Genomic DNA, 11,683 nt, shown 5'->3' on the forward strand with positions numbered 1-11,683 from the left:
GGAACACTATTTTGTGCTGGTGATTCCTCAAAACTGTTGATAAATTTCAAAACCTGTATATTTTGACCGGCAACTTATTCAACTTGTAATTTGTTTCCAAGAGTTTTATGGAAGTACCACTTATTTTGCTTGTACTTGTTAATAAGTTCTTGACAGTTTTGTGAGAGTATCAATGGTTATGTGATTGTTTTAAATTACCAATTATCGTGTAAATTTGCTAGCTTTACAAACTTGTTGAAGTTATTAATTTTTACAGAAAATTACCAACTCTTATTTTAGTCCACTTACCAACTTTGATTGATTGTTTCAAAATTACCACTTGTTCCAATAACTTATCAAAGTTACCATCGTATTAAAATCATTAATTCTTATGGCAAATTTACCAATGTTAATATTAGGAGTTTACCAACTTTTCACAGATTTTAGTTACTATCTAATTTGATGAAGTTATTAACTCTTATTTGATGGAGTTATCAAGGCTTATTTAGCTGTTTCGGAATCACAACCTACTTTAATAATTCATCAACATTTATTTGCAAATATTATCAACATGTCCAAATTGTTGGCTCCTCTCTTTTTTGAGTCCACTGAGAAATGTTTATTTGATTGTAACTTTAATACATTGGAAAGCTCCCCAGACAAGTGTGTTGTAAATTATCTCAAACATTGATATGTTTGAAACAATCAAATAAAAGTTGGTAAGTAATTTGAGATTTTTTTGGACTTTTTCCCAAAAGAGATTAGAAGTTATTGGAGATGTATTAGGATCATGTTAGTTGTAATGTTTTATTATTCAATACTCGGTAATTTGAGAAGAAATGAAAAAATATATTAAAATCACTGTCACATATTTATCCTAAAAATTTTTCTATGACACAAAAAAATTTACCCAATGAGAATCGTTAAAAATCTACCTATATTGACGCTAGAAAGCAAATAGTGTTAACATGACTCCCATATTGCATGTGACTTAAGTGAAATAAAAACTAACATTGTTTTGGCTTTAAAATCGTCTAATGGAATTTGACCGAAGGTAGATGAGTCCGATAAATACAAGAAAAAGTTTAAGGTATACGTATCACAATCGACATAATTTATGATTTTTGATATCACAACAAAGAGTTTAGGGTAAATGGGGGGCATAGTTTGAGCAATCAGAAGTTATTGGAGACGCATTAAAATCACCGTCAGTTATTATATTTTATTATTCAATGCTCGGGTAATTCGAGAAGAAATGGAAAAAGCACAATATATAATGATTTGAATTCGATGTATGAAATTCCTAAAAAAAAAACCGGTCAAAACGCACAAAATATCTTTTTACTACTACATAAATACAATTAGCGCTAAGACAAAAAGAACGTAAACCTTTGGAAAACGAAAAAACTTTCGGACAATTCAGCGACGAGGAGGAGGAAGACGGTCTCCATCGTTGCTCGTGATCATCATCATCATCATCATCATCATCATCATCATCATCATCATCGGCGGTCGATCCATCCATCGATCGAAGAAGCCCCCCCAAACCCGAAACCGCCTTCCTTCCTGTTCGTTCCTGTCGAGCGCCGATCCAATCTTGTAATTGAGGGAACTCGAATTCGTCCCCGGAAATTAGGTCAAGCGGGGAATCGGGGAATCTCCGGCGCCGATTTGCCTTCCCTAGAATCCGCATATCGGGCGGCGGGATCTGGTTCGCTTTCCCCCCTCTCCCCGCCTCGGAGATCGAACCCGCTTCGGCGTCGGCGACGGCGACGGGGATTCTGGTTCTGGGTTTGCCGGTGGAATCTCGGTGGAATGCGGGGAACCCTAGGGCCGCGCGCGTGCCGGAGATGTTCCGATTGGAGCGGGAGAAGATCAGGAAGCGGCTCTGACGGCCGGCGGATTTGATTTTGGGTTGGGTGGGGGTGGGGTGGGGGCGGTGGGGGTGAAGTTTCGCGCGGGGCTGAGGAGGGGAGGGGTTCTCTAGGGTTTTCTTTGGTTCTCTGCCATGGCGGATGCTCTGTCCGCGATTCCTGCCTCCGTGCTCCGCAATCTGTCCGACAAGCTCTACGAGAAGCGGAAGAACGCCGCGCTTGAGGTCTGAACATCGCTCCCTTTCGAAATTTTTTAGTTGCTGGAGTGTGTGGTGTTGATTGGTGTGCGCGCGCGATGTGAATTGTGTGTAGATTGAGGGAATAGTGAAGCAGCTCGCTGCGGCAGGGGATCACGATAAGATTTCGGCGGTGATCAGCTTGCTGACGACGGAATTCACGTATTCTGCGCAAGCAAATCACCGGAAGGTACGCGATTGACGGGTTTCCGAGCTAGGGCTCTGAGGGTTTTTGATTTTCTTGATACCGTGGGTTTTACTATTGGTTTTTTGGTTGGTGGAGTGTGGAGTCTATTTATGTCTGTTATCTGGTAGGGAGGACTGATTGGGTTAGCTGCTGCGACTGTGGGGTTAAGTACCGAGGCAGCTCAGCATCTTGAGGTATTTCTTTTACTCCTGCATAGGCAAATCTACTTGGATGAGATACGGCGATTCCAGAATCCCAGATACGCAGCCCACCCGAAAAAAATCGATTTCATTTTGTTCCTTAGAGTACACTAAGGTTTTCATTCCAATGTGTTGTGTTTAGTGATGGTGTGTCGCCTTTCTTTTCACAATCTGCACGAGCAGGATACCGAGCGCGGGCTAAGTGATTGCGGCTAACTCTTTTGAATGACGTTGCATGTTCGCTGGAGATGTTCTAGATTTTAAGATTTCTTCTCCCATGGCCACACTATAGTGGAAATGCACGATTCTGATTGTAGGGAAGACATCTAGTTGATTTGTTGATGTTAGGTTTTGGGGCAATGACCAGCGTTAATGCTGAATCATTAATAGAGAATGAAGGGGGAAGGGGATTTTACTTTTTTAACTGACTGACAGGGATTCTTGGAGGATATCGCAAGGTTAACAAAAGAACTGTTCTCATAACTCGGAACATTGTTGTTATGTACTTCTAAGTTCATGTGCCCTGGAGTTGAGCACACATAGGGGCCTTATTTCGTATGTATCAAACTGGATTTTGCTTACAATCTTTGTTCGGATGAATATTTCTTACAATCTTGTGCTTCGCTGTCGTGTTAATGCTGCTCTATCTCGTCTTTATTTGCTTCTGGCAGCAAATTGTACCACCTGTACTCAGTTCATTTTCTGATCAAGATGGCAGAGTTCGTTATTATGCTTGTGAAGCACTGTATAATATTGCGAAGGTGAGGACTGATTGGAGCGCTTCCATTGTGCATTCTTTTCTTTGAGTATTGCTTTTTACTTGTTTTGCCACTTTTGGATTGTGCGCAGGTTGTAAGAGGGGATTTCATCATCTTTTTTAACCAAATATTTGATGCCTTATGCAAGCTGTCTGCGGATTCAGACGCCAATGTACAAAGCGCTGCTCACCTTTTGGATCGGCTTGTAAAGGTAAATGGGTTTACTTTCAAGTTCATAATACAATCTGTTTACCATTTTTCTTCTATTTGTTTGAACCGATTCCCCACGTGTCTACTATTATAACAGGACATTGTCACTGAGAGTGATCAATTCAGGTACGTTAAATATTGATCCCAATTGCCGGATTTGAAATTTTGAAAAGCATCTTTGGATTTGTCAAATCGCAAATATGCTATTTTCTGTCCATTACATGTTTATCCTGATTGTTTTCTTTCTTGTTATTAGCATTGAAGAATTTATACCCTTGCTGAGAGAGCGTATGAATGTCTTAAATCCATACGTTCGCCAGTTTTTAGTTGGATGGATTACTGTGTTGGACAGTGTTCCGGACATTGATATGCTGGGTTTTCTTCCTGATTTCCTAGACGGTAAATCGCTGGTCATGCAAATAGATATTTTCCCTTTGTCCGTGGTTATATTACCCTTTTAAATGGTAACTTACATAAATTCTATCATCTTTAGGTTTGTTCAACATGTTAAGTGATTCGAGCCATGAAATTCGACAACAAGCTGATGCAGCTTTGTCAGAGTTTCTCCAAGAGATCAAGAACTCCCCAGTATGTTTTCTTACATTTGATGAAATCCTCTTTCCTACAGACACTGCTTAATGCATCTTATTTTAGTGATAAAATTTATTGCATTTTCTTGCATTGGCCTCCCTTTCTCTAGATTTCTATTTCTACCTGAAATTTTGATTCAAAAAGTCTTTCTGTTGAATATGATCTCCTGACTCGAGCAGTGCTCCTATTGAAAGTCTGTAGATTATGGCCGCATGGCCGAGATATTGGTGCAGAGGGCAGGTTCTGGTGATGAGTTTACGAGGTTAACAGCGGTAACATGGGTAAGTTTAAAAATGCACTATAAGCATTCTCAACGTCTAAATTATGATTATCCCAAGTCTGTTATTTGGATTTATTAGCCTCTCACTTTGTCTATCGAGCATGGTATATTAGACAATGACAAGAAGATTTATCTGTGGATTTAATGCCATCCCAACAATTCTAGTTGATTTTTACTATCATTTTGCAGATCAATGAGTTTGTAAAACTCGGTGGAGACCAGCTTGTTCCTTATTACGCCGACATTCTAGGAGCTATATTACCATGCATATCTGACAAAGAAGAGAAAATTAGAGCAGTAAGTTACTTGCATTTTGCTATTGTTGCTTGTTTTCTTTGCGATATCTCTTGCTTCTTCTGTGTTTTTCATGTGTTTTTTGTCGTAATTTTTAATCTTTGATGTAAGGTTGCTCGGGAAACAAATGAAGAGCTTCGTGCAATCAAGGCAGAACCTGCAGAAGGTTTTGATGTTGGAGCAATACTATCCATTGCAAAGAGGTCCACTTTGTGTCCTATAGTTGATAAAGCTAACTTCTTGATACTGGCTGTTGCCTTGCCTGGTTCAGGTTTTGAGGAACTGCCCAAAGGGCTCTTGTTTTATGTTGGCATGATGTTGCATATTAAAAAAGCAGAACAACAATTGGGAGATAAAATATTTTACTGAAATGTCTAGAACGGTTAGGGCCTGTTTGTTTACGCTTAAGCTAAGTAAGAAGTACTTTTTCATTTTCCCACCAAAAGTTAAAATATTATTCAAATTTTTACAAATTATGAAAAATTATATGTGATTCTACATGTCAACATTCTAGTGTCGTGGAAGTTTCAAGAGTTTTTTATTTGAAAAAAGTCAAAATGCGTGAGCCTCAAAATTTAAATTAAGCAAAAAGTAAAAGGTTAAAGTCAAACTTGACAGGGTTTTAGATTTTTTGAATAAGTTTTCAGGTCAAAAAGAGTTCAAACCAAAATTAGAGCAAAAATTATCCGAAAGAAAACGTGAGACATACAAATTGAACCCAATGTACCAAGCACTTCTTTTGTGAAAATGTGTGTAATTGTAAATCAAACACCAAAATGTTTTCTGTGAAATGAAAATTGGAATATTTTTTATCAGAATGCACAATAACTTGTTAATAATCACTGCCTCTACATCTGTGTTCAGGTGATCATTCTTAGGAGGGGTTTTCTGTTATTTGGTTGTGATTCTTATATAGGAAGCTGATTTGTGCATAGTTATGACTTCTGATCTTTTATTATTTTAGGCAACTATCAAGTGAATGGGAGGCGACTAGAATTGAAGCATTACATTGGATATCAGCTCTCCTAGAGAGGCATCGTCCTGAGGTACCTCGTTTTTAATATGCACTCCACATGAAGCCAATGGCTAAAGTTATTAATCACAACATTTAACAAAACCATTGGTTATTCTTTATTTTGGCCCTTGCCAATTTGACTTTTAGAAAGTTATCCAGCTCTCATCTGATCTTGTCTCACTATTCTCACTATATTTCATAAAAGTGCCTCATTTTAAAAACTCTCTCCCTGCAAAATGTTTTTCGTTTGACCGTTATTCTTTGTTGCAATCTACATTGGTAAGCAAGTCATGTTTTTAGCTGTGATTGACATCACTTACTTCATTTTATTACCCACAAGAAGAATGTATACCATATAATACTCTGTTGTCCTGGTTCAAGTCTTTTAGGATCTTCTTAATGAAACTATCATAGAGTTGATTTTAGGATACTTACAGGTTCACTTGAGTAATAGATTGCTAGGACAGGATCTGTGCTGGTAATGTTAATTTTTCTGTAGTCATTAATCAGGATGAATGGATAATGATGCTTCATATTAATTAAACTGCAGGGTTTAAGATTTGCTGGGGCTACATGGGTAGGGTATGCCATTGTTTAAGTAAATATCCAAACATGATATAGAAATTTCTAACTGATTAGACGACGCGTGATACTCTTGCCCAGTGGAATGCCCCTCTCGTCTTTTGGTTTTGTGGACATTTCTTTCCTTTTGTTGGTTATCCCTAACTTGTTTTCGTTTTTCTTTGTAGGTTTTGTCTGTTCTGAACGATATCTTTGACACGCTTCTAAAGGGCTTATCAGATCCTGTAGACGAGGTAATCCTCCTCGCGTGGTTATTATGTGTTAAACTCTACTTCAGGATCTTCATACGGTCATCATTTCTATTATTGTAGTTATTTTTCCAGCTTTCGCAGTCAGAATTTTTGTGACAGTATGTATGCCTTACAGATCTTACCAGTTTTATTATAAGCTTGTTGTCGTGCGGAATACTGGGTATTTAGTTTGATTTTACTACACTCCGATACCTGAAGTCATTTCTTGGATGTAATACTAACGAAAAGAATTTGAGAACTTATTAAGGTCGGAGAGTCTGTAAGTGATGTGAATTGCCATGGTGGTTTGACAGATTCTTAGTGGAGGTCAATGCCAATTTATTGTCTTGGGCTGACGTTGGAAGACCAGGAACAGCTTCTTAGATTTATCTCCCATGGAAACCTGAATAGCAGTAGTAAATAATCAGATAAGAGATTTCTCGTAACAATGTTTAAAGACCAGTTATGAAACGGCCTTAAAATTTCATTATTGATTTTGCTGTTGCCCTAGTCCACTAATGCTTACTATGTTCAAGTTACAATGGCTTTTCATTTCAAATTCCACAAAGCATACTAGATTCCATAGTCAGTGCACAACATTAGGGAAGTTTAAAAAGTACATAATCGGTAGGCAAAAACAAACGATAAGTCTGATTAATTTTCTTCCGTTTAAAAGTTATTATCCTCAAGTTTATTTTTCTGTTGGTATTATTGATCATCTTTTGCCTTCCTTTTTACATTTGGTCAACCAAACATTTTTTATTCCTTTCTCCCTCCCCTAGTTCTGTATTACTTTGGCATTTGTCATGCAAGGCAGTGGACTTATATAGCCGATTCTGGATTTGTTGTCAACAGGTAGTGCTGCTTGTTCTTGAGGTTCATGCATGTATAGCAAAAGATCCTCAGCACTTCCGCCAGCTTGTTGTTTTCTTAGTGCACAATTTTCGGGTCGATAAGAATCTTCTCGAGAAGTGGGTTTCCTTCTGATTTTATTTCTTATTTGTTACTTTAAGAGTTTTTACATTTTACTTCTGTTACCTTAAGTTGGAAAATAGTATGCTACTGCTCCTTTTCTCTTCTCAGATTTTGATTTTGTTTGCTTATCAATTTTTTTCTGCGTGTCACCTTATATGTGTACTTTATTTCCTCTAGGCGTGGTGCTTTGATAATCCGCAGACTCTGTGTGCTTTTAGATGCTGAAAGAGTCTATCGGGAACTTTCTACAATACTAGAGGGAGAAGCCGACTTGGATTTTGCATCAACTATGGTTCAGGTTCTGTCATATACTCGAGGCAAAATTAATTCTATCCCTCCCAAACTTAAAACTTAAATAGCTGCGGTCAGTTCCAGAACCTTATGAGGGAGGGTTAGTTGTTCTGTTAATAACTTTATTTTTTCTGTTTCAGGCTTTGAATCTCATTTTGCTTACTTCTTCCGAATTGTCTGGACTCAGAGATCTGTTGAAACAATCCCTAGTTAATGCTGCTGGGAAGGACCTATTTGTGTCTTTGTATGCTTCATGGTGCCATTCACCAATGGCAATAATAAGTCTTTGCGTACTAGCTCAGGTAGGAATATATAGATTTATCTGAATAAGTCTTTGTGAGAATCTCTTCCATGCACTTTAATTCAATTATAGTTGGATTTTGGGTACAGTGTTTTACTTTTCATTATCTAATTAAGCGATAATCCTATATAAAATACACATCAAGGAAGACAGGACATATCTATAATACAAATAGCTCTCCCAGTTTTTAGATTTCCATCTCTTCAGCTGTTTTATTTTGTTTTAAATTTTTTATGGGCTTTTGCGAACTCTTTGCATATTAGTTTGTGTATCAAGATAGTTTTACCTGAAAGGGGATTTTTAGATATGTCTTAACTCTGCCAAAGTTGTACGTTTAACTTCTCTTATGTGATTTGACAGACATATCAACACGCAAGTGCTGTGATTCAGTCTCTTGTTGAGGAAGATATCAATGTCAAATTCTTAGTTCAGCTGGATAAATTGATTCGGCTTCTAGAGACTCCAATTTTCGCTTATCTTAGGTTACAGGTTGGTGTGGCTTAGATCCTAATTGCTTTGTTTTGAATGTCGAGTTTTGCATGCTTTATGCTTTTTAACTATAGAATAGTAAGATGCTGGTATTGTCATTTGTTTATAAATGGTAGAGACACTTATGTCTTGACACACCCTGTTGCTTTCTTGTAAATGCCATATTTTGCTAGATTAACTTTGCAAATGAACAGCTTATGTGTTAGAAATCACGCTATTAGCTTGAAAGTTGAGGGTCGATGTCGATAAGAAGATCCAGAAATGCCCGCAATATGGTTGAAACACTAAAGAAAACCTACTGTTTAATCTGGTGGCTATAATTTATTATGTTGATCAGTTTTGATGCATAAGTGCCTGTTTATTAGGTTTTCCTTGTGGATAGTTTGTCCTGGTTACCTCAAGTAGATTTTAGCATACTAATGACATTCTTCTTTTTCCACCGTTTTACTTATAGTAAATTTTTATTGCATGGCCAGCAAGATCATCCAAACATGTAATACAGTAGCCTCTCTGTAGATCCCTCCTCTTAAGACTCGTGGAATTAGAGGACAACTGCCAAGTGTATATGCTATTGGTGGTTGATAGGTTTAAAGGCTGCCCTCTATAACGTTAAGACGTGTCATCATCTAAGTGTATTTTTTTCTAGTTTGTGCATGCTAGTTATTATGTGTGATTCTGCTAAGGCAAAAGTTAGTTGAGCAAGTTACGAGGTTTTGTTCTAGGATGATATGAACACATGGAGAGGGCACTTCAGTTTCCAATTTTCCGATTTGAAACATTGTAAGTAATTAAAAAAATGGAAAAGTGTACCTGGATTGCAATTTTTAGGGTTATAGGAAACCCTGTGTGCTCATTTATTTTAGGCTCCCGGTCCTCTGGTTTCTATCATTGTTATTGATGTTATACACTCTTGTGCTTATGTTACGCTGTCTCATACTTGATGTTTGTTTAGTTTATTTTTCCTTTTGTTTGTCACACTGTCACACTAGACTGTTCAATATACCTTTACTCCTCTTTGCAGTTACTTGATCCAGGAAGATACACGTGGTTGTTAAAAGCTCTCTATGGACTCCTAATGTTGCTTCCACAGGTATGCTGATGTTGTTTCCTTCTTTTCGGTTTGTAGATATTTTTTCCCTGCCCTCTAAGATTTTGGTGATTCTTTTCTTCTTTTCCCCCTCTTGAAGTGGTGGGAGGGAGGGGCAATTTATTCTTTCATGTAAATGCAGCCGAACCATAACATTTAGGACGAATTTGAGATGGAATGTGGTCTGGTCGAAAATCTCAAAGCTTTCAATAGATATGGATGTCAAGAATTTCCCTGTGTCTTGCTAAGTGCTCCTTTAATTTCACAGAAGTGTTTGGTTATTTCTGATTTTGAATTTTGAATAGAGGTTTGGATACCATTTCCAAATGAATTATTATCAACAATGCTACCGTCAATTCATGCCTGCATTTTTTGAGAAGCAACATTTAATTTGCTGGGACATTTGATACGCATTGTGACTAGAATGAAGTTTTGAATTTCTTTTGGTTGAGTTAGTAAATCAAAGCTAGGTCTGCAATGTTCGTATACTAAAGATATTTTTTCACTTGCTTTTTCAGTAGTTTAGTACCCTAAAGTTTCTGCTGTGTGTCTGTGACCATGTGCTTCTTGATGTAGTCGATTTGAGCCTTTGCTGACATTTTCAGGGTGGGGCACTGCATTTATCAAAATGTTACTAGCATTTTGGTGTAGATGATAGGTCTATAGGCAGATATGTAAAGCGGGTTGTGCAACGGAGTATTCAAATTTTTGTCGTTCTTTAATATTTGTTCATGATTCCTGGTCTGTGTTCAATCTCCATTCATCTGATAGTACTTGATTGCAGCAAAGTGCCGCCTTCAAGATACTTCGAACGCGATTGAAGACAGTGCCTTCATACTCTCTCGGTAGTGAACAGATCAAGCGAACATCTTCGGGGAACCCATACTCTCAAATTTTGCATCATATGCCGAGTGGATCACAAATCACGGAAGACGGTGACATAAGCCGAGATATGGGGAGTGTACCTAATGGTATCAACTTTGCTGCGAGGCTTCAACAATTTGAGCAAATGCAGCGGCAACATCGCATGCATGCAAAATCACAGTTACAGTCACAGTTCCGTAATAATTCCACTTCATCAAAGGTTTGTTGGACTCATATGCAACACTCTACAGTCAGTTGTGTCAGCCCTCTAGAAGGGTTGTGTTTGAGATATTTGGATCAAGTAAATCTAATCGCAGTGGTTTTATGCATGTTTTAACTTAACCTAAGGTAGTATGCTCCAAGTTTGGCCCTCCAAAGGTGCTATGCCTCAAGATTAACAGAATAATAGGATTCTTACAAGTGGATTATAGAGGCTTCTGAGATGAGAGCTGCTTGATAAATTTTAATGCTCGTCATTAAATGAGACTATATGTCAGAGTGGACGGTGAATAATTGGTCAATAAGAGAGAAAGTTCTGTTTTGGTTGGACTGTTCCTGCCAATCAAGGACCGTTTCTGATTTCGTGTCATGAAGTTTCCTAAAGTTGTTGCGTCAAATGTTCTCTACCAGTGCTGGATGCTCGGCCTGGCCAAATAGTCGAATGTCAATCATAGTTCTGCCGTGATTTTTGTGCAGGAGATGCAAAAACCAGAAGAACCCTCGCGATCTATGTCAGACTCTAACAGGCCGTCTTCAAGATCATCATCAAGGAGAGGACCAGGGCAGCTACAGCTATAATTAGATTGCTGGTTGCTGCTACTACTGGCCGGAGCTACTTATTTACTCGTCTCAGTAGGTGTCAGCCATTGGCGAGGTCTGGCATAACTTGTAAAATTGTATATTCAGTAGCCTCTTTTTCTGTTGAATTGTGGAGGTCGGGATGGAAAAATTGGGTTTCAATTTACGATAAGCCTCAAGTTGCAGCACCTCTTTTTGGCCTTTTCCCTTTATAAAGCAGGATAGACCCATGTGGTTCTGTTGTTTTTAAAAATCACATGGGCTGGAGGGATATATTTTATTTAGGAAGGTGCAGTCCTCTCATTCATCTGTTATACATGCAAGTTTATTAAATAATAACGTCCATTTCTCTACACATCTTGTGGAACCGCCACATGAGTTGTTTCACTTTTTTGGCACTTAAAATTCGTCTTCACGTGTTGTGTTTATTGGAATAAGTACA

The 11,683-nt window shown here is 38.0% G+C and overlaps 1 protein-coding gene across 1 annotated transcript; it reads left to right on the plus strand.

Annotated features, from left to right (window-relative positions):
• The first annotated feature begins 1,917 nt into the window (after positions 1-1,917).
• Positions 1,918-11,596, plus strand: LOC115686866 (protein VAC14 homolog). The gene is made up of 20 exons (XM_030612282.2): positions 1,918-2,077; positions 2,166-2,279; positions 2,405-2,470; positions 3,148-3,237; positions 3,326-3,445; positions 3,542-3,570; positions 3,701-3,843; positions 3,938-4,032; positions 4,230-4,316; positions 4,505-4,612; positions 4,721-4,812; positions 5,574-5,655; positions 6,374-6,439; positions 7,292-7,407; positions 7,589-7,709; positions 7,843-8,004; positions 8,364-8,492; positions 9,514-9,582; positions 10,364-10,663; positions 11,140-11,596. Exons 1-20 carry the CDS (start codon positions 1,988-1,990, stop codon positions 11,239-11,241), a joined length of 2,181 nt encoding a protein of 726 aa, XP_030468142.1. The 5' UTR covers positions 1,918-1,987; the 3' UTR covers positions 11,242-11,596.
• The last annotated feature ends 87 nt before the right edge of the window (positions 11,597-11,683 follow it).

The sequence above is a fragment of the Syzygium oleosum genome, unplaced genomic scaffold (assembly GCF_021117445.2).
Source record: "Syzygium oleosum isolate NSW1041296 unplaced genomic scaffold, Sole_v2.1 Sole_v2.02, whole genome shotgun sequence".
Classification (NCBI taxonomy): Eukaryota; Viridiplantae; Streptophyta; class Magnoliopsida; order Myrtales; family Myrtaceae; genus Syzygium; species Syzygium oleosum.